A 23,487-nucleotide genomic window follows, 5' to 3' on the forward strand; every position below is an offset into this window, starting at 1 on the left:
ATGAGTCTTTTATAATCCAGTTATCTGAAGCAATTGAGATCTGATGTTTATTTCTACTGCCTTTTGTTCATGGTGGAGTGTTTCCTTGTGTGCTTTGTAATTTCAAATGTGTAGATCTCTACCTGTGGGAATCCCACACATCTAGGCTGAAGCTTTGTCATTCCCGAGTTTGTGTTTAGTTAATTTCTTGGCTTGGGTTTTCCATAGCATAAATTTGAACTCCAAATCTATGTGAGTATAGTCTTGTTTTCTCATTCTAAAATATTTAATTAACAAATAAAGATTAGCTGGGTGTGGTGCCTGACGCTTGTAATCCCAGTACTTTGGGAGGTTGAAGCAGGGGGATCGCTTGAGCCCAGCAGTTTCAGAGCAGCCTGGGCAATATAGTGAGACCTCACTTTATCACCCAGGCCGGAGTGCAATGACACAATATTAGCTCACTGCAACCTCTGCCTTATGGGTTCAAGCAATTCTCATGCCTCAGCCTCCCAAGTAGCTGGGATTACAGGAATGTGCCACTATATCTGGCTAATTTTTGTATTTTTAGTAGAGACAGAGTTTTGCCATGTTGGACAGGCTGGTCTTGAACTCCTGACCTCAAGTGATCCACCCTCCTTGGCCTCCCAAAGTGCTGGGATTACAGGTGTGAGCCACTGCGCCCAGGCAAAAAGAAAAAATAAATAAATTAGCTAGGCATAGTGGCAGACACCTGTAGTCTCAGCTACTCGGGAGGCTGAGGTAGGAGGATCACCTGAACCCAGGAGGCAGAGGTTGCAATGAGCTGAGATCTCACCATGGCACTACAATCTGGGTGACAGAGAGAGACCCTGTCTCAAAACACACACACACACACACACACACACACAAAACCACAAAAAACAACAAATAAAGATTGTACATACATATTCAAGGCATACAACATGATGATTTGATGTATGTATATGATATAAAATGATTGTCACAATCAAATTAACACATCCCTCGCCAGCCATGGTGCACATTAGATGCCCAGAACTTGCTCGATTTATAACTGAGAGTACAATCATGTTGTGACAAACGTAGAGGGGGAGTTTTCTCCACGTAGGACCCAGAATAAGACAGATAAGCCTCCTTGTCATCTCCCTACACTGGGTGGACAGATTTTTACGACCATTTTCCTTAAGGGTGTAACTCTTTGAGGGTTCTTACTTGTGTGGAGGTTGTAGTTCCAGTTCCACCAAAGCCTTGTCCCCTCCCTTTAGGAACCTTTAAAACTCAAACCCTGGCCGGGCGCAGTGGCTCACACCTGTAATCCCAGCACTTTGGGAGGCCAAGGCAGGCAGATCATGAGGTCAGGAGATCGAGACCTTCCTAGCTAACACGGTGAAACCACGTCTCTACTAAAAATACAAAAAAATTAGACGGGCGTGGTGGCGGGCGCCTGTAGTCCCAGCTACTCGGGAGGCTGAGGCAGGAGAATAGGGTGAATCTGGGAGGCGGAGCTTGCAGCGAGCCAGAGATTGTGCCACTGCACTCCAGCCTGGGCGACAGAGCGAGACTCTGTCTTAAAAAACAAAACAAAACAAAACAAAAGACTCAAACCCCTTTCACCTCCATAAAGACCTAGTTCATCCTCACAATTCTGTTTTTGTTTGTTTGTTTGCTTGTAGAGACAGAGTCTCCTGTCACCTAGGCTGGTGTGCAGTGTTGTGATCATACCTCACTGCAGCCTCAACCTTCTTAGGCTTAAGTGATCCTCCTGCCTCAGCCTCCTGAAAGTTGAGACTAATTTTTTCAAAATGTTTTTGTAGAGACAGGGTCTGGCTATGTTGCCCAGGCTGGTCTTGAACTCCTGGGCCAAAAGATCCTCCCAGCCCTGCTTCCCAAAGTGCAGGCATTATAGGCGTGAACCACCGCACACAACCCAGCTCTGGTTTTCATATCCTCTAATTCCTGAGGATTGTCCCCATTTTCTGGCATTTAAGAGTGTGTTTGCTATATCTGGCCGGGCACAGTGGCTCACACCTGTAATCCCAGCACTTTGGGAGGCCAAGGTGGGTGGATCATTTGAGGTCAGGAGTTCAAGACCAGCCTGGCCAACATGATGAAACCCCATCTCTACTAAAAATATAAAAATTCACCAGGTGTGGTTGTGCACACCTGTAATCCCAGCTATTAGGGAGGCTGATGCAGGAGAACTACTTGAACCCTGGAGGTAGAAGCTGCAGTGAGCCGAGATCACACCATGGCACTCCAGCCTGGGTGACAGAGCAAGACTTCATCTCAAAAATAAAAATAAAATAAAAGTGTGTTTGTTCTATTTTATCCAGCATTTGTAGATGATTATTGGTATGAAAGTTTTTAGATTATCTGGCTCAAAATATTGCCAAAAATAGAAACCCAGTAGACTAATTTTTAGGCTTCTCTTCATTCTGTGTTCATGAGTCTATTTTTACAAAATGTCACTTTGTTCTCCTCTTATTTTCTATATATCTACCACTTTTCTCCTCTTATATTTACAAGTTACATTACAGAATGAAATGCCCATGCTAATCATATTCCTTGTATAAACTATTCTTTCTTCCCCCTTCATGTTTGGTTATCATTACTGGTTTATTTCATCTTTTCCTAACAATACTTTTATGTAATTTCTAGTAAACAGGCACCTAATATAGCTTGTATTTGCTCTGCTAAAATTGCCTTTTTTCCGAAGAAAATACTATCCCAATCTTGCACGTTAAAAACATACATATATTGGCTGAGCACAGTGGGTCACACCTGTAATCTCAGCACTTTGGGAGGCCGAGGTGGGTGGATCACCTGAGGTCAGGAGTTCGAGACCAGCCTGACCAACATGGTGAAACCCTGTCTCTACCAAATACAAAAAATTAGCCAGGCGTGGTGGTGTATGCCTGTAATCCCAACTACTTGGGAGGCTGAGGCAGGAGAATCGCTTGAACCTGGGAGGCGGAGGTTGTAGTGAACCAAGATTGCGCCATTGCACTCCAACCTGGGCAACAGAGTGAGACACCATCTCAAAAAAAAAAAAAAATATATATATATATACACACACACACACACACACACACACACACACATATTGACATCAACAAAACTGCTAGCAGTGTTTCCATAATATCGTTGCCAAAATGCTGGCAAACTTGGTAGCACTAGGTAGCTAAGTTTTTAAAAATTCAATACCAGTATTGCAAGTCATATTTATAATTCTTTTTAATTTTATTTTTTGAGCTAGAATTTCATATGTCGCCCAGGTGCGATCTCAGTTCACTGCAGCCTCCCAGTCCAGAGTTCAAGTGATTCCCCTGCCTCAGCTTCCCGAGTAGTTGGGATTACAGTAGCTGGTATTACAGGCATGCACCACCATGCCCGGCCAGTTTTTGTATTTTTAGTAGCAATTGGGTTTCGACATGTTTCCCAGGCTGGTCTGGAACTCCTGGCCTCAAGAGATTCACCCACCCCGGCCTCCCAAAGTGCTGGGATTATAGGCATGAGCCACCGCGCCAGACCACAAGTCATATTTATAATTCTAATGAAAATTTTGACTTGCTTAAAACTTTCTTTTGGGCCTAGATAAGTTTCTTTTGCTCTTAGATCTAATAATGTATGCACATAAATATTTCTATTGTTATATAAGTATATCAAGCGTACTTCATACAGATCGTATTTGCAGTCTCAGAGTGCAACAGTAGAGCACCCAGTTATTAACACTGCACATTCTTACACATAGCTTACTTGGAATTTCTCATTTACATGACACCAAGTGAAAATTAGTTAAGTACTGCAGTGACTGCTTTTGTTACTGCTATCATCAAAGTTACACATTAACTAACTTACAAAGAAATTCCTCTTCATGACAGAAACACTTGCAGCTGAAACAGTTTGTAAGTGCATCTATAAAGCTTTTTCAAAAGGACCTTAAAAAAAACCTTCCTTATGTTATGTCAGTTTGGGTCAATTAACATTCTACAATCTACCTGCTTTATATATACAGAGAGAGAGAGTCTCGCTTTGCCGCCCAGGCTAGAGTGCAGTGGCACAATCTCAGCTCACTGCAACCTCCATCTCCGGGGTTCAAGCAATTCTCAAACCTCAGCCTTCCAAGTAGCTGGGTTTATAGGCATGTGCCACTATGCCTGGCTAATTTTTGTATTTTTAGTAGAGACAGGGCTTCACCATGTTGCCCAGGCTTGTCTCAAACTCCTGACCTCCAGTGATCTGCCCGCCTCAGCCTCCCAAAATGCAGGGACTACGGGAGTGAGCCACCTCACCTGGCCACCTACCTGCCTTCTTTTCTCAACCTCCAAAAACTTTCAAGAGTTTGTAAATCCCAATTTTAAGAATTTAGAAAATTGCCATTTAAATCAGTCATTTATTGCTACATAACAGACCACATCTAAAGATAATAGTTTAAAAATAAAAATTAATTTATGCTATTTTATATTTATTAAGGGACAGGGTCTTGCTCTGTTACTCAGGCTGGAGTGCAGTGGTTCAATCATAGCTCACTCCAGACTCTAACTCCTTGCCTCAAGTGATCGTCCCACCTCAGCCTTTCAAGTAGCTGGGACTACAGGGATGCCATTATGCCTGGCTAATTTTTGTTACTTTTTGTAGGGACAGGTTCTCACTATGTCACCCAGGCTGGAACAACTGTTTTACTTGCTCATAAGTCTGTGGGTCTGGGACTCTGGCTGAGCTCAGAGGGGCAGTTCTGTGCTGATATGGTTTGGCTGTGTCCGCACCTAAATCTCATCTTGAATTGTAGCTCTCATAATTCCCACAGGTGGTGGGAGGGACCCAGTGGGAGATAATTGAATCATGGGGCAGTTTCCCCCATACTGTTCTTGTGGTAGTGAATAAGTCTCACAAGGTCTGATGGTTTTGTGCGGGGAAACCCCTTTTGCTCAGTTCTCATTCTCTCTTGCCTGCAGCCATGTAAGTCGTGCCTTTGCTCCTCCTTGCCTTCCACCATGATTGTGAGGCCTCCCCAGTCATGTGGAACTGTGAGTCCCTTAAACCTCCTTCCTTTATGAGTTACCCAGTCTCTGGTATGTCTTTATCAGCAGTATGAGAACAGACTAATACCTGTGTTCCACATGGTGTCAGCTCTAGTGGTTTCCTGTGGGGTTGGCAGATCCAAGATGGCCTTGCACGGCTGTCACTTCAGCTGAATTGGCTCCAACGACTGGGCACTGGTGAAGATAGCTGGGCTTCTTTTCTTGTGAAGTTGGCTGGACTTCCTCATGAGTTTGGAGCCTGGGTTCTGGCTGTTATCTGGGTTCCTCGGGTCCCCTTTACTTCACCTGTTTCCCCAGTAGGATGGCATGGACGTTCTCACAGGGCAGACGGCATTTCCTAAAGTTAAAGTAGAAACTTCCAGACCTCAGCTTGGAAGTCCTAGAATAGCGACAGCGTTTTCACTGCAATCCACCAGCCAAAGCAAGTCAAAGGCCGGCCCAGATTCAAGGAATGAAGAAACAGATTTCACCTCCTGAGAGAAAAAACTGCACGCACCCACTGGGATAAAGGAATTGTTGGCAGCCCTCTTTGTAGACCTATCTACCACAGTTACTTTCCCCCAATAAGACAGCAGCCATTCTATTAAAAAGTTGCTACCAATCAAAGGGGATGTTTACTAACTATAGTTTAGAACTAGTACTTTTTTTTTTTTTTTTTTTTGAGACAGAGTTTCACTCTTTTGCCCAGGCTATAGTGCAGTGGCACGATCTCAGCTCACTGCAACCTCTACTCCCCAAGTTCAAGCGATTCTCCTGCCTCAGCCTCCCAAGTAGCTGGGATTATAGGTGCCCATCACCATGCTGGGCTAATATTTTTTTTTTTTCTTTTTGTATTTTTAGTAGAGACGGGGTTTCACGATGTTGGCCAGACTGGTCTGGAACTCCTGACCTCAGGTGATCCACCTACCTCAGCCTCCCAGAGTGCTAGGATTACAGGCCTGAGCCACCGCGCCCGGCCAGTTTATATTACTTTGACTAAAGAGATGTCAAGGTACTTTCCCGATAAAAAATATATTTAGAGCGGTGTTCGAATGTCACTGTTATTTTTTAACGCTTACAATTTTAAGTGAGAAGGAGCAATCTCAATTAATGTTAAAGCTTAAGCTAAATTCTCCTAGTCTTTAGTATCTGAGGGGTTACCTTTAGTTTATTACCTCTGTGTGTGTCTTCTGCCTGGTGGTCACTTAGGAATGTGGAAGACATGAATAAGTTATCTTGTTTTTTTGTTTGTTTGTTTGTTTTTTGAGACAGGGTCTTGCTCTGTTGCCCAGGCTGGAGTTCAATCACAGCTTACTGTAGCATTGACCTCCTGAGCTCAAGCATTCCTCCTGCCTCTGCCTCCCAGGTAGCTAAGACCACAGGCAAGTACCACCAAGCCTGGCTAATTTTTAATTTTTTGTAGAGATGAGGTCTCACCTTGTTGCTCAGGGTGATCTGGAACTCCTGGGCTCAAGCCCTCCTCCCACCTTGGCCTCCCAAAGTGCTAGGATTACAGGCGTGAGCCACCGTGCCCAGCCTGTTTTCTCATTCTCATAATACCATATTGCAGACTTGGAATAACTTTCTAATCCCACTAATTGTTTTTAAAGAAATAACACAATTTTGATTTCGCAAATTTTATCACACCAAGTTCCCCACAGTTGGGTACACCAAGATCTTACCATTGAAACCCTTCCTGGTGTTAAGCAGATGGATAATTTTGAAATATGTACGTATGGAATTAAGTTCTGTGACTATCCAAATATGCCAACTTCTTCCATGGCATTTGGAATTATGCAATAGAAAATGTTTTCAGTGATGCCCTTTTATGTGTTAATTTTGCAAAATTTATTCCAATTATAATTTCAAATCACCTGAGCAACAGAAGAAAATTAGAAGTTGTATCAAAACCAAGAACTTATTCGAGTTTAGCATTAAGGAAAGATTTTTAATTAATTAATTGGCTCAAACTGACGATAACCCATATTCAACAAGCCAGTTCCGGTTGACATTTCCCAAAATATGACATATTGAATATGTTATTTTTGTCCAATATCTCTTAAATTAAGAAAAAAAATGAAAGCAGAGGATATGAAATGATTTACTCTCATGCAACTCAGGAAACTTACTCTTTTAAGAAAGAAATTTGCTTTTGTTCAAACTTGTACTTTAAATGATCTTTACATTTCAAGACCTAATAAATAAAAACTAGCTGAGTGTGGTGATACGTGCCTATAGTCCCAGCTACTTGGGAGGCTAAGGTGGGAGGATGGAGCAAGACTGGGAGATTGTACCACCACTGCACTCCAGCCTGGGTGACAGAGCAAGACCCTGTCGCAAAAAGAAAAAAAGAAAAAAAGATTTCAAGACTTTTTCATGACACAATTGTCCAATCTTCATATTAATGAATGTGCCAGGTATTTTAATTTCCTGCAGATCTGCCAAGTTGCTTCAGTTCAGAGCAAGACTTACTCTAAGGTGCTTCTCATTTAAAAGAATTCTCTTAAAGCATTTTTTAAAATATATTTTGATAGTCTATATTTGAACCCCAAAAAATATCTTCAAGCTCAAAAATTCTCCTCTATATTGACTTGGGGCAACGTTGGTGTCTCAATTTTGTTTTCTTTTCTTTATTATTATTTTTATTTTTTTTTAATAGAGATGAAGTTTTGCCATGTGGCCCAGGCCGGTCTTGAACTCCTGGGCTCAAGCAGTTCACCCACTTTGGCCTCCCAAAATCTGGGATTACAGGTGTGCAGCACCATGCCTGGCCCAATTTTCTGTTTTTTTTCTTTTTCTTTTTCTTTTTTTTGAGAGGGAGTCTTGCTCTGTCACCCAGGCTGGAGTACAATGGTGTAATCTTGGCTCACTGCAACCTTCGCCTCCCAGGTTCAGGTGATTCTCCTGCTGCAGCCCCCCGAGTAGCTGGGATTATAGGCGTGCACCACCACACCCGGCTAATTTTTGTATTTTTAGTAGAGGTAGGGTTTCACCATGTTGGCCAGACTGGTCTCGAACTCCTGACCTCAGGTGATCCGCCTGCCTTGGCCTCCCAAAGTGCGGGGATTGCAGGCATGAGCCACCACGGCCTGGCCCAATTTTCAATGCTTACTCTCTTGCTATAATTTTCAGCATTGCATTTTTTAAAAATGTACATTTCGGGGCCAGGTATGGTGACTCATGCCTGTAATCCCAGAACTTTGGGAGGCTGAGGGGGGGCGGATCACTTGAGGTCAGGAGTTTGAGACCAGGTTGGCCAACATGTTGAAACCTCATCTCTACTGAAAAATACAAAAATTAGCCAGGCATGGTGGTGCACAATTGTAATCCCAGCTACTTGGAAGGCTGAGGCAGGAGAATCACTTGAACCTGGGAGGTAGAGGTTGCAGTGAGCCGAGATTGCACCACTGCACTCCAGCCTGGATGACAGACTCCATCTCAAAAAAATAAAAATTAAAGTATGTATTTTAAAAATCACATTGCCTGGCCGGGTACAGTGGCTCATATCTGTAATGCCAGCACTTTGGGAGACTGAGACAGGTGGATCTCTTGAGCCCAAGAGTTCAAGACCAGCCTGGGCAGTATGGTGAAACCCTGTCTCTACAAAAAATACCAAAATATTAGCCGGGCATGGTGGCATGTACCTGTGGTCCCAGCTACTCGAGAGGCTGAGGTGAAAGGATTGCTTGAGGCCAGGAGGCAGAGGTTGCAGTGAGCTGAAATAGAGCCACTGCACTCCAGCCTGGGCAAGAGTGAGACCCTGTCTCAAAAAATAAAAATCATATTGCCATTAAACTTGGGCTAAATGCTTTGAAAGAGTGAGTTTAGGGGAACTGGATGAATGGGACAAAATGTCTATAAACAGCCATGCTTTGTGTAGCATCTACTATATAATAAACTGTTGTGTAACTCTGCCATGCAACATAAATAATGCTAGTGATTTGCATTTTCTTATTACTTGGCATTCTTGAATGAATTCTACAGTTTTTTGCCAATATTGAGGTCTATTTCTCACTTCCTTTCATCCCCCAGGGTCCCTAGTATGATGGCAGAGGGGCAATAAATTGTCCCCTTGTTGTGCACACAGAGCTTACAATAGGTATGCACCCAACTGCTTTGTCATCTCTGCATTTCCTTTTTTAATTTACTTATTTTATTTTATTTTATTTTTTGAGACAGAGTCTCACTCTGTCGCCCAGACTAGAGTGCAATGGCATGATCTCAGCTCACTGCAACCTCTGCTTCCCGGTTTCAAGTGATTCTTCCACCCCAGCCTCCTGAGTAGCTGGGATCACAGGCACCCACGATCATGCCCGGCTAATTTTTGTATTTTTGTAGCGACAGGGTTTCACCATGATGGACAGGCTGGTCTTGAACTCCTGACCTCAGGTGATCCACCCGCCTCGGCCTCCAAAAGTATTGGGATTACGGGCGTGAGCCACCATGCCCAGCACATCTCTGCATTTTTAGTGTCACAAACCCAAAAGCTGTGTGGTCCCAGGCTGGACCACTGCCAAACACAGCCAGGATAATGTAAGTATACTTTGACCACATCCCTATTAACACCTTTTTATCTTTCTCAGTCCCCATGACTTTGGGGTTTCTAGCCTAGGGCAATTACATGGGATTCCATGTAGGGAAAATTTCAAAATAAATCTTTTTTAAATGTTACCGGCTTCGAGGGCCTATTATTAGTGTGACAGAATAACATGGTTGAGAAATTAACTAAACATTAATATTTACTGCTGAAGACTCAATACAAAAGACTAAGGAAGATTTTTCCCTCCAAGCAATTAAGCCTTAGAGATCTGGAATATTGGGCTTGCCTAGTCCAGGGGAACTTGAATGCCTAGAAACTTTGGGACTTAAAGTTGAATTGTCAAAACGCCAGGCCCTTCGAGAGGAGGAGGTGGGAGTGTTGTATGAGAGCAGAGTGGCCCAAGTCCCTGAAGAATTCACAGTGAGGGTGTAGAACAGGCTGGAGAGGCAGGACAGTAGGATAGAGATATCAGGTTGGTGCAAAAGTAATTGCTTTTGCACCAACATAATACAATGCAGTGGTATCCAGGGTTTGGCAACTGAAGTGTGCTTACCAATTGCCTGGAGACCTTGTTACAATGGAGATTTGGATTCAGGAGGTCTGGGGTGGAGCCAGAGACTGCACTTCTAACAAGCTCCCAGGTTGTGTGAAGGCTGCCGGTCCCTGGACCTTGCTTTGAGTAACAAGAGTGCAGATCACATCCTGTCTTCATAGATCAGTACTTCTCCTGGAGGCAAGGGAGGGGAGAGGTGATAAGAAGGACTTTGAAGAATGAGCACAGGGAAGTCTAAACCCCAAACTCTTGTGGCACTGGGTGCGATGACAAACGTTCTGGGTGGCTAAGTTGTACACTGAGAAAACCAACACTATTACCCACAGAGCTGCTGATCTTCAAAGGGATTGTTCCAACTGCACAAAGAGCATCTATTACAACAGACAATATAAAGAACTGAAGACCTGTAATCCCAGCACTTCGGGAGGCTGGGGCGGGTGGATCACCTGCGGTCAGGAGTTTGAGACCAGCCTGGCCAATATGGTGAAACCCTGTCTCTACTAAAAATACAAAAAAAATAGCTGGGCATAGTGGCAGACACCTGTAATCCCAGCTACTCAGGAGGCTGAGGCAGGAGAATCGCTTGAACCCGAGAGGTGGAGGTTGCAGTGAGTCGAGATGGCACCATTGCACTCCAGCCTGGGCAACAAGAGCGAAACTCCGTCTCAAAAAAAAAAGAATTGAAGACCAGCCGGGTCCAGTGGCTCATGCCTGTGATCCCAGCACTTTGAGAGGCCAAGGCGGGAGGATCGCTTGAGCCCAGATTTCAAAACAACCAGCCTGGTCAACATGGTAAGACCCCATCTCTACAAAAAATTTAAAAATTAGTCAGGTGTGGCGGCACATGCCTACAGTCTCAGCAATGCCAGAGGTTGAGGCAGGAGGATCACCTAAGCCCAGGAGGTTGAGGCCTCAGTGAGCTGTGATGGCACCATTGCATTCTATCCTGGGTAACAGAATAAGATGTTGTCACTAAAATTTAAAAATAATAATAATAATAATAATAATAATAATAATAAAAGAATTGAAGACCAAAAGCCCTTTCTCCCAATTTTCTGGCCCATTTCTACAACCACCTAGGCATCTTGAATAGCCCCAGAGAAGGGAAGAAACCCAATCCTCCACTCCCAACAGAATGAATTTCCAAACTACCTTAGCTTGAGAGAGCAACAGCGAAGGACATTAAGCCAGATATATATTAAACATAGAAAAATAATGAAATGTGAATTTTTTTGAGCCCTGTATATGGAGCAAATTCATAGGAGTTAACCCTTCCAACCTGAAAATTAGAATCAGATTCAGGATGTGATAAATAACCATCTATTCGTTAATCAACACATGTTAGAGGATGATGAACGAAGTCCCTAAACTCTAACATGGGGGATTTGGGGTTTCTGATAAGAGAAAGTAATTGGGGGGAAGAAGACCTCAGGACTTTGAGCACTGATCAGTCGTCTAGGATTTTGCTGTGGCCATCGAAGACACTCTTCAAATTGCCCTTTGAGATGTTTTTCTCCTTCAAGTCCTCCCTCTATTTAAACATGATTTCACCAGTATAAACATGCTCAGGAGAAAAACTCAGTTTGATTTTCTTCTGCCAGCATCTTCCAAAGATAGCCTTCAATCCCATTCTCTCATAAGAAGAAGTCTTAAAAATAAACGAAGGCGGCCCAGCGTGGTGGCTCACACCTGTAATCCCCACCCTTTGGGAGGCCGAGGCGGGTGGACCACAAGATCAGGAGTTCGAGACCAGCCTGGCCAACATGGTGAAACCCCGTCTCTACTAAAAATACAAAAATTAGCCAGGTGTGGTGGTGGGTGCCTGTAATCCCAGCTACTCGGGAGGTTGAGGCAGGAGAATTGCTTGAACCTGGGAGGCAGAGGTTGCAGTGAGCCAAGATTGCGCCATGCACTCCAGCCTGGGGGACAGAGCAAGACCCCGTCTCAAAAAATAAATAAATTAAGATAAACAAAGGCAGTAAGTGCTGTGTCCAAACCCAAGCTTGTTCCAAAGCTGAGAGTAGCAAAATCCCGGGCTCCCTTTCTCTAATCCAATTTTAAGAGCAAATGCCTTGTGTTGATAATTTTCCTTGTAATGTATTGATCCTGCCATCTCTACGACTTGATGTTTTATTAAATTGTTTCCAAATCTGATGGTGATTATATAAGAAAAGTTTGCACCTGTGCTAATTAATGGTACAATTCACACAGAGATATCACCTTTACTTGCCAGTAATGTCCCAGAAGGGCTAAACCACAGGCAGAAGGGGAAAGTAAGAAGAAATGACATCTTTGCCTGATCATCTGTCTTTGACAAATTAGAAATCACAAAGAGATCTGTATAGTGTTTTTGCCTGGCCAGCAGTTTGTTTTTAATTAGTCACCAACATTTAATATACAAGGATTTCATATAAAATCCAAATTTCACCCAGGCACCATAGCTCACACCTGTAATCACAATGCTTTGAGAGGCCAAAGCGGGCAGATTACTTGGGCTCAGGAGTTCAACACCAGCCTGGGCAACATAGCAAGACCCCATCTCTACCAAAAATTTTTTTAATTAGCAGGGTGTGATGGTGCATGCCTTATAGTCCCAGCCACTCAGGAGGCTGACGGGGAGAATTGCTTGAGCCCAGGAGTTCAAGGCGTCAGTGAGCTAGGATTCCATCACTCCACTCCAGCCTGGGCCACAGAGTGACACCTTGCCTCTAAAATAATAAATAGGCTTGGTGAGGTGGCTCATGCCTGTAATCCCAGCACTTTGGGAGTCCGAGGCAGGAGAACTGCTTGAGCCCAGTTCAAGACCAGCCTGGGCAGTAGAGCACAACCCTGTTCCAAAAATAAAATGAGATAAAATCCAAATTTCTGATTTTGCTTGAAAAATCCAAAGCACTGGCAATATTTGACTATCGTCCCTCATGGCAGAATAGTGGTGTGATAAACACTTGTGATACCTTCGGTCACCAGCCTCTGAACCCCTCTCCTTTATTCAAGGATGTCCCCAATTCACAAGTCTTGGTCGGAGGCAGGTGCCATTTCCCACTGTTCGAGCAATATACCCGATACTTACCAGCATGCTCCAGGCTTGGCCAATTAAGCGTGTCTCCCAGGCTTATAAATGGGGTGCTAATTTTAGGAAGAATCCAGGACAAGAAAGAATTGGTGAATTATTTCTGGCAGTCGATGGTGAAAGCAAAATTCAGCTTCTAGGAACAGCAAGGGCGGTAGGGGCAGTGGTATTCCATGGTTGGCAGCAGCAACAGTTTCTTAACTGGCTTGATTTGGGGAGTAATTTTGATCACGGTTTCAGTTGCGTAGCCTATCTGCCCATTTTCCAAGCTCAGTACTCCAGTCTCTTATAATAGTGATTATATTGCTGGGTGCGGTGGCTCATGCCTGTAATTCCAGCACTTTAGGAGGCCAAGGCGGGCAGATTGTCTGAGGTCAGGAGTTCAAGACCAGCCTGGCCAACGTGACGAAACCCCGTCACTACTAAAAATACAATAAATAAATAAATAAATAAATATAATAATAATTAGCTAGGTGTGGTGGCGGACACCTGTAGTCCCAGCTACTCAGGAGGCTGAGGCAGGAGAATTGCTTGAACCTGGGAGGCGGAGGTTGCAGTGAGCCGAGATGGCGCCACTGCACTCCAGCCTGGGTGACAGAGTGAGACTCCATCTCAGAAAAAGAAAAAAAAGGGCTTATACGAGCTATCCAATATTTCATTATCACATTCCCCTTCTGCTTAAATCTTACATCTAAAACTTCAGCCCCCTTGAGGCACGGCATAGCTTCCACCCAACCCTCTTCCTTTAAAGATTAACTTCCAGGCTACTTAGAGACATGTGAGTTTGCAACTCCAGCCTTTCTCTGTCTTTCTCTTTACAGTGAAAGCATTTCGGTACTTAGAAAGCAAAGACCGCTAGCGCAAGAATCAGCAAAGTAATGAGAAAAAGCTTCCCGAAAGCCCCTCCCATCATTTCCTCTTACATCAGAATTGGGCAGAACTAGGTCACGTGCACATCTCTTAAGCCAATCACGAGCAAGAGGTCCAGGATGGCTGTGATTGGCTTTATTTAGCACAGTAGTTCAACTGTGGCTGAATATTATAATCACCTGAGAAGCCTCTTTAACATGCCAGTGGAGGCTGGGCGTGGTGGCTCAGTCCTGCAATTCCAGCACTTTGGGAGGCCGAGGCGGGCAGATCACCTGAGGTCAGGAGTTCAAGACCAGCCTGGCCAACATGATGAAGCTCCATCTCTACTAAAAATACAAAAAAATTAGCCATGCGTGGTGGCCAGCACCGTCTCCCAGCTACTTGGGAGAGGGAGGCAGGAGAATCGCTTGAACCTGGGAGGCGGAGGTTGCAGTGAGCCGAGATCACTCCACTGCACTTCCAGCCTGGGCGACAGAGCAAGACTCCATCTCCAAAAAATAAATGAAAAAATAAATAGGCTGGGCGCAGTGGCTCACGCCTGTAATCCCAGCACTTTGGGAGGCAGAGACAGGCGGATCATGATGTCAGGAGATAGAGACCATATTGGCTAACACAGTGAAACCCCATCTCTACTAAAAATACAAAAACAAAATTAGCCGGGCGTGGTGGCGGGCGCCTGTGGTCCCAGCTACTCAGGAGGCTGAGGCAGGAGAATGACATGAACCTGGGAGGCGGAGCTTGCAGTGAGCCGAGATGGCGCCACTGCACTCCAGCCGGGGCAACTGAGACTCCATCTCATAAATTAATTAATTAAATAAAATAAAATGTCAATGAAGGGTCCCACTCCCAGCGGCCAAGTTTAATTGGTCTTGCTGAACTTCTGATAATGGATTTTTTTTTTTTTAAAGTTCTGCAGGTGCTTTTAGTGTCAGCCAGGGCTAAAAGTCACTGATCTAGTCCAGTCCCCACTCCTGCCCATTTTACAGATATGAATACTGAGGTCCAAAGACACGTTAAGTAACTTGCCCAAAGGCCTATACCTTTAATTAATAGCAAAAACAGAAAAAAGTAAAACCACACACACAAATTACATTTAGTAGGAAAACTTGTCTAGGCGCTGTGGCTCATACTTTTCATCTCAGCACTTTGGGAGGCCAAAGTAGAAGGATCCCTCGAGGGCAGGCGTTTGAGAGCAGCCCTGGCAATACAATGAGACTCCGTGTGTACGAAAAAAAAATTTTTTAAATCATAATAATACTAGAAGAACTAGGCCAGGTGTGGTGGCTCATGCCTGTAATCCCAGCACTTTGGGAGGCTGAGACGGGCGGATCACGAGGTCAGGAGATTGAGACCATCCTGGCTAATATGGTGAAACCCTGTCTCTACTAAAAAATACAAAAAAGTAGCCGGGCGTGGTGGTGGGTGCCTGTAGTCCCGGCTACTCGGGAGGCTGAGGCAGCAGAATGGCGTGAACCCGGGAGGCGGAGCTTGCAGTGAGTGGAGATCGCGCCACTGCACTCCAGCCTGGGCGACAGGGCGAGACTCTGTCTCAAAAATAAAAATAAAAATAAAATAATAATAATAATAGAACAACTTTGTGTTTCCAGAATATACATGTGAGTACTGTTAAATAAAATTTATGAACCTGACATGTTTTCAGAAAATAAAAATTAAAAATTAAATAAAACTTATGAGAGGTATTGTTTGGACTAAGTTCCTACACTAGGCCTTGATAGAACAGACCAAACCAAAATGGAGTCACCTGTGCTAACTGCCATGCAATCAAATGGAACTTTAAAATGGGCCAGTTTTTGACCAGGGGCAGTGGCTTATGCCTGTAATCCCAGCACTTTGGAAGGCCAAGGCAGGTGGACCACAGGAGTTCGAGACCAGTGTGGCCAACATGGTGAACCACCGACTCTACTAAAATACAAAAATTAGCTAGATGAGGTGGCAGGCGCCTGTAATCGCAGCTACTAGGGAGGCTGAGGCAGGAGAATCACTTGAACCCAGAAGGCAGAGGCTACAGTGAGCTGAGATTGCACCACTGCACTCCAGCCTGGATGACAAAGCGAGACTCCATCTCGGAAAAAAAAAAAAAAAGAAAGAAAGAAAAGAAGAGAAAAGAAAGAAAAATGCCAGTAGTGAAAAAACCAGATTTACAGCAACCAATCCAAAAGGGCCCAGTCAAGCTGAACAAGCATAAGAATGTCTCCTCTGCTTTAATCTTATAAGGAAAGTAGCTTTGAAATGATCAGTTCACTTTCTAGCCTGTGTTTCTGCCGTCTTTAGTTCTTCTGCATATGAAACCCATCCCTTGCTCAGCTCGCTGGAGCACCTTTCTGTTTTACAAATGGGATACTGCACGATCCATGAATTGAAAATAAAAGACGGCCCAGCACGGTGGCTCACACACCTGTAATCCCAGCATTTTTGGAGGCTGAGGTGGGCAGATCACCTGAGGTCAGGAGTTGGAGACCAGCCTGCCTAAATGGCAAAACCCTGTCTCTACTAAAAATACAAAAAATTAGCCGGGCATGGTGGCAGGCACCTGTAATCCCAGCTACTCAGGAGGCTGAGGCAGGAGAATCGCTTGAACCTGGGAGGCAGAAGTTGCAGTGAGCCAAGATTGCCCAACTGCACTCCAGCCTGGGCAACAAGAGTGAAACTCCATCTCAAAAAACAAAACAAAACAAAACAAAACAAAACAAAAAAAACAAAAAAATAAAATAACAGACAATGAGATCATTAAATTCAGTTTGATAAAATTTTGTTTTTAGACAGCATCCATTGTGTTTCTTAGAAAGTGAAGTGCTGGGGCTGGGTGCAGTGGTTCTTGCTTGTAATCCCAGCATGAGCCACTTTGGGAGGCAAAGGTGGGTGGATTCTTTGAGCCCAGGTGTTCAAGACCAGCCGGGAAACGTGGCAAAACCCTGTCTCTACAAAATATACAAAAACTAGCTGGGCATCGTGGCATGCGCCTGCAGTTCCAGCTACTAGGGAGGCTGAGGCGAGAGGACCACTTGAGCCCTAGAGGTAGAGGTTGCAGTGAGCCACGACAGTGTCACTGCACTCCAGCCTGGGTCAGCCTGGGTGACAAAGTGAGATCCCTCTCTTAAATAAATAAATAAATAAATAAATAAAGGAAATCAAATTCCTGGAGTGCTTGAGGACTGAGAAGGAGGGTAGAGTAGTGATATGACTCTCAAACCTGAGCACTTCAGAATCCCCTCAAGGGCTTGTCACAACACAGATGGCTGGGCCCCACCTGCAAAGTTTAAGATTTCCTGGGTTTGAGGTGGAGGGAAGAATAATTAGGATGTCTAACAAGTTCCCAGGAGCTGCTGTTGATGCTGTTGTTCCAGCATGGGCTATATAGAATCAGACTATATTAGCAAGATCCAGTTCTGCCCCTTACAAATGAGAACCTAAGCAAGGTACCTAACATATCTACAGAATGGGGCCAATGATAGTAACTTGGGCTTCTTGCAACAATTGAGTGATCATAATAAATGTAAAGTGCTCAGAACAGTGTCTCAGCCATAGTAACTGCCTAATGGATATGAGTCATTTTCATTCATTCATTCATTCATCAAACAGTTATGAATTGAGTACTTCCTTTGAGTCAGGTAATGTTTCAGGCACCAGAAGTACAGTGGTGAGTAAGTCAAAGGTTCTCCTCTCAATGAGCTTACATTCCACTGGGAAGGCATACAATAGATGACTTTGCAACAAATGATCTAATGTCAACACAGGATAACTCTACATTCCAAGTTAACGCAACAGCAGATGCACACAGAGTTTTATGATAAGTTGTTCTGGTCTTGTTTGAATCTTCCAGCTCAAAGAGGTGGCAGCATCATGCTTCTAATGCAAAGGTCCTTAGAAGGATGGCTCTTACCATGAATGGCTCGTACCATGATGGTAAGGATGGCTCTAACCATCAGTAAGGGCAGGTTATGGCATAGTTCCACTAGCCAGTCCTTTGGGTTTTGTTTGAGAGGACAAATTTGAAACCAGAACAGTTTGGGTGGAGAGTGTTAGGAGGGAAGGGAAGAGTAGGGTGGCAATGTGTTGGATGCTGCACATTTGTTCTTTCATTTAATCCTTGCAACCATCCTTGAGTAAATATTACTGGATAAGGAGAGAAGCAACCTGCCCAAGGCTAAGTGGAAAAAGTGGCATCTCACCCCAAGGGTACCTAATGTTTGGCAAGGAGCAGAACCACTGAAGGGAGAACAAATCATGAACAAAGAGAGAAGGATCCAGAGTCCACATGGCCATCTTCAAAAGTTTGCCCTTGCCTTGCAACTTAAATTGCCTTTCTTGTGAGAAGCAAAAACATTTCAACGCACCATTTTCCTGGCATGTAGGAATGCTTTGGTCTACATGTTCACTGCACTGATTCTAACGGTTCTTTAGCCTTTATAATTCTTTTCATTCTCCTGGAACACTTGAGGATTCAGGGACTTGCTTAGTTTTCTCTCCATAGGCTGTGTAAAGATTTTTAGAGTTGAACTGATTCAAGGCAGGTCTTCTGACACCCAAAGCAATGCTTTCTTGATGACTTCTCCTTTAGTTTCAAAAGCCACTGTATTAGTCCATTTTCACACTGCTATAAAGAAATACCCGAGACTGGGTAATTTATAAGGGAAAAAGATTTAATTGACTCACAGTTCCACATGACTGGGGAGGCCTCAGGAAACTTACAATCATGCTGGAAGGCGAAGGGGAAGCAGGCACCTTCTTCACAAGGAGGCAGGAGAGAGAAGAAAGAGCGAAGCAGGAAAAGCTCTTTATCAGACCATCAGATCTCGTGAAAACTCACTATCACAAGAACAGCATGGGGGAAACCACCCCCATGATCCACTCACCTCCCTCCCTCGACACCTGGGGATTACAATTCAAGATGAGATTTGGGTGGAGAAACAGAGCCAAACCATATCAGCCACCCTTTAGGATTTTAAAACCCCAGTGTAAAGTCTGCCTCTCAGTAATTAGATCATTGGTGAGGAGGGTACAGCACCATTTATTTCTTTAGTAATCGCTCATAATTTTGCTTAGTTATCGTATCAGTTGTTTTCTAAAATCGTATCAGCTGTTTTCCTTTATACACCCATCACTTGTATTTTATGCCTTTTAACAAACAGGAGTGGGCTGGGTGTGGCGGCTCACGCCAATAATCCCAGCACTTTAGGAGGTCCAAGGCAGGCAGATCACCTGAGCCTGGGAGTTAGAGACTGTAGTGAGCCATGATCGTGCCACTGTACTCCAGCCTGGGTGACAGAGTGAGACCTTCTCTCAAAAACAAAACAAAACTGTAGGAGTGTTCAGAGACCCCAGAATTTGGCAATACATGACAAATATTTAATGTGTTTCTGTGACTTTAATTCAGAAGCATCTATATCTCACCTCAGCATGTGTCAGCAAGTTAATTGTAAACGTGCTGATTTTTAGCTTTAGTATTAAAAAAAAAAAAAAAAACTTGTTAATCACTTATGATTCCTTTCCTGGAGATAAAAATGAATAAAACCAGTTTTATCTTAAAAGAAAGAAAGAAAAATTTTAAAATTACATGCTAATGATCTAAGCCCCCAGTGTTAAAGTTTCCTGGGAGAAAGCAGAGTAGGGGCTCTGTCACATCACAAGCCCTAGCTGATCCCCTTCTTCGAGGTCCCCAGGCAGGGGCTAGGGTGAAGCCGTAACTGCCATCATATACTTGCCACTGTCCCTCTGCTGTGTTCCTGAAGCAGGTGACAGTGATGTAATCCAATGCAAGGAGTACTGCTACCTCCTAATCAGAACACTGCTGACCCCAGGCCAGCCTCAAAAATCCTCCCAGGATTTTTGTCTCCCTCATCATGTTAAAAGAAAAAAAAAAAAGCCGGGTGCCGTGCCTCACACCTGTAATCCCAGCACTTTGGGAGGCCGAGGCGGGTGGATCACGAGGTCAGGAGATTGAGACCATACTGGCTAACATGGTGAAAACCCGTCTCTACTAAAAATACAAAAAATGAGCTGTGCATAGTGGTGGGCACCTGTAGTCCCAGCTCCTTGGGAGGCTGAGGCAGGAGAATGGTGTGAACCCGGGAGGCAGAGGTTGCAGTGAGCCGAGATCGCCGCTGTACTCCAGCCTGGGCAACAGAGCGAGATTCCGTCTCAAAAAAAAAAGACTTCAGTATGGATGCTTTGCATGCTCATTGCTGGAAAATACAGACCAGGCCAGGCATGGTGGCTCACGCCTGTAATCCCAGCACTTTGGGAGGCTGAGACGGGTGGATCACTTGAGGTCAGGAGTTCGAAACCAGCCTGTCCAACATGGTGAAATCCCGTCTCTACTAAAAATACAAAAATTAGCCAGGCGTGGTGGCACGCACCTGTAATCCCAGCTACTCCGGAGGCTGAGGCAGAGAATCGCTTGAACCTGGGAGGCAGAGGTTGCAGTGAGTCAAGATCGTGTCACTGCACTCCAGCTTGCGTGACAAAGCGAGACTCCAAAAAAAGAAAAGAAAATACAGACCGATAAAAAAGAAGAAAATAAAAGCGATCTAGAATTCTCCTCGCTTCAGGAAAAAAACTAAAATGTTGATATCGATTCTCCTCAGTATCTCAGATCACAGAGACCCTGTCCTCTGTGTTCATGAACTAGATCCTTCCAGCGACACAGATTAACCCAACTGGAAGTTTCTGTTTGTTTTTCTCTGGAGATGTTTTCTGGAGGTTGGCTCTCCAAATTTTGTTGGGTGAGGGACATGGATTCCGGAGACAGGTAGGTTGCAGTTGTGTTTGTTTGGGGTTGTTTTCGTTTCCAAACATTCACTTCCCAGCTTTGAGGCCGAGAGGTATCGCGAGCCTTTTTTCACAAGGGCGTCTATATTCAAGACCCAACCGTGTTACTCCGGGCTGTTTTTTTCTTAGATTCTTTTTTTTTTTTTTTTTTTTTTTTTAGCCCCGGCAGCTTTTGTTCCTTTGAACGTAAGTGTTTGAAGCTTGGCGATGGAGGAATTGGCTTTGGCCGTGCGATCTTAATATGTAATGATGACTGGGGCTGCAGGGGGCCCTGCCTCTCCCGCTTGCCTGCTCTGAAAGCGCCTGGGTATCTAAGAGCTCAGAGCAGGCTGGAGGGGCGGAGCTTGGAGGAAGGCTGGCGGCCCGCGCCTCCCGGTAACCTAGCAACCGGCGCCCTAGCAACGCGAGGGGGCGGGACCGAGGGAGGAAGTCGGAAACTGGTGGCTACGGCTCGCGAGAGTTGCTTTTGCGCGCGAACTCTAAGTGCCAGGGTCTCAGGGCCGGGTCGCGGCTGGTCACTGGGCAGGCGCTTGGGTGACGCGACGATCTCAGCTGATCTGGTCACCTTCGTCTCCCCGCCATGGAGACCTCAGCGCTCAAGCAGCAGGAGCTGCCTGCGGCGGCCAAGATCAGGAACCTGCCCTGGTAGGAAGAGGCCGAGCGGCGGCTGTGGGCAGAGGGGGCCGGGCGGCCGCGCGGGGAGGAGGTGGCTGGAGTGGGCAGGTGATCGGACCCCAACCCGACCTCTTCCCGTCTCCCCCGGGCCTGCAGCCGGGACCGAGCCGCAAAGGTTTTCTCCGACACCCCCCAGCTCCCCAGACTCGTCAGTCTGTTTAGGACTTTTGCCAGCTGTCACCCTTTGACGCCCAGCTCCATTTGCCGAAGAAGAAGTCGGCTTTCGCACCTGGTGACAGCACAGGGATTCGATTCCGCGTCTCCTGACACCTGCAGTGGCCTCCATGCCAAAGTGCCCTCTTCCCACTCTTCAAAACCTGCGATGCGACTACTGGTCACATTTTAAACTAGTAATAAGGCTCCCTGGTCAACTTTTATTGGATGGCATATTATTAGATTAGCAGACGCCCTGTTAGATGTTCGATCCTTACAAAGACCGTAAGAGGTAGGCACCGCTTCAAATTTTACACAGGAGGAAACTGCATTTTAGAAGGGTTAAATGACTTCCCTATGGTCCAAGGCTAAAAAATTGGCTTGGAGGTGAATCTAGGAAGTCTGAATTCAGAGCTTGTACTCTTAACCATCCTACTTCAACAAGTGTGTTCTAGCAATGCTTTCAAGACTTTGAAGCAATTTGGCTTGGCTTCGAAAAGCTCCAAGTTGTCATTGTCTAGTAACTAGTTCAAAAAAATTTGTTTTTTTGAGACGGAGTCTCCCTCTGTTGCTGGAGTGCAGTGGCGCGATCTCAGCTCACTGCAACCTCCGCCTCCTGGATTCAAGCAGTTCCCTACCTCAGCCTCCTGAGTAGCTGGGATTACAGAAGCCTGCCACCACGCCCGGCTAATTTTTGTATTTTTAGTAGAGACGAGGTTTCACCGTATTGTCCAGGCTGGTCTTGAACTCCAGACCTCGTGATCCACCCGCCTCGGCCTCCCAAAGTGCTGGGATTACAGGCTTGAGCCACCGTGGCCGGCCAATTTGTTTTTATTGTGGTTAAAAAACCCCAGAAGATTGACAGTTGTAACTATTTCATGTATTTACATATTTTTTTTTTAGAGACAGGGTCTTGCTCTGTCGCCCAGGCTGGAGTGCAGTGGCGTGATCACAGCTCAGTGTCACCTCAAACATTGGGGTTCAAGCCATTCTCCTGCCTCAGCCTCCAAAGAACTGGGACTTTTGGAGGCGAGCTACCAAGCCCATCCTGTAACCATTTTAAAATGTACAATTCAGCGGCATTAAGTACATTCAGAATGCAGTGGACTGTTGTGGAGTCTTCCCACTACCTAGTTCCAAAATTTCATCACCCCAAATAGAAATCCTGTGCCCATTGACAGTTACTCCCCATTCTCCCCTTCCTCTAGCCCCTGGCAACCACTAATCTACTTTCTGTCTCTATGGATTTGCCTATTCTGGACATTTCATGTAAGTGGAATCCTACACTATGTGGCCTTTTGTGTCTGGTTTCTTTCACTCAGCATCATGTTTTCAAGGTTCATGCATGTTGCTGCTTGTATCAGTAGTTCATTTCTTGTTATGGCTGAATCATATTCCATTGTGTGGACAGAAGAGGTTTTACCTATCCATTCTTCTGTTGAAGGCTATTTGGGTAGGAGTTCAGTTTCAAATGCACTTTGAAATAGTAGGTGCCCATCAGGTTGAGATTATAGACAAACAGCTGGAAAGATGAAATTAGAACAGAGTTCATCCTCGACACTATTGACATTTTGGGCAAGATACTCTGGGTGGGTTTGGGGGAGCTGTCCTGTGCACTGTAGCATGTTTAACAGCATTCCTAGAGATTACACACTAAGTGCCATAGGACCCTCCGCTCACCTGTGACAACTAAATATGTTTCCAGATATCACGAGATGTTCCTGGGAGGACAAAATCACCCCTGGTTGAGAACCACTGGTCTGTGTTCAAACTTAAAGTGCTTTGTTTTTCTTGCTTTTTAAATTAGGATATGAAAGGATTCTTTTTTTTTTTTTTTTTT

The 23,487-nt window shown here is 44.9% G+C and overlaps 1 protein-coding gene across 4 annotated transcripts in view; it reads left to right on the plus strand.

Annotated features, from left to right (window-relative positions):
* RFC5 (replication factor C subunit 5) overlaps positions 1-23,487 on the plus strand; it is a 62,358-nt gene that overhangs the window by 25,239 nt on the left and 13,632 nt on the right. Inside the window, exon 1 of one of the 4 annotated variants that reach the window (XM_009181796.4) lies at positions 21,260-21,464. The exons of 1 other annotated variant lie outside the window; for it this stretch is intronic. In XM_009181796.4, coding sequence (XP_009180060.1) covers positions 21,400-21,464 — 65 coding nt within the window. In that variant the 5' untranslated portion in view covers positions 21,260-21,399. Of the gene's footprint in view, positions 1-21,259; positions 21,465-21,511; positions 21,940-22,424; positions 22,917-23,487 lie in introns of those variants that run through there. 2 more of the 4 variants (XM_009181797.3, XM_031650801.1) reach the window with 2 other exon arrangements.

The sequence above is a fragment of the Papio anubis genome, chromosome 9 (assembly GCF_008728515.1).
Source record: "Papio anubis isolate 15944 chromosome 9, Panubis1.0, whole genome shotgun sequence".
Classification (NCBI taxonomy): Eukaryota; Metazoa; Chordata; class Mammalia; order Primates; family Cercopithecidae; genus Papio; species Papio anubis.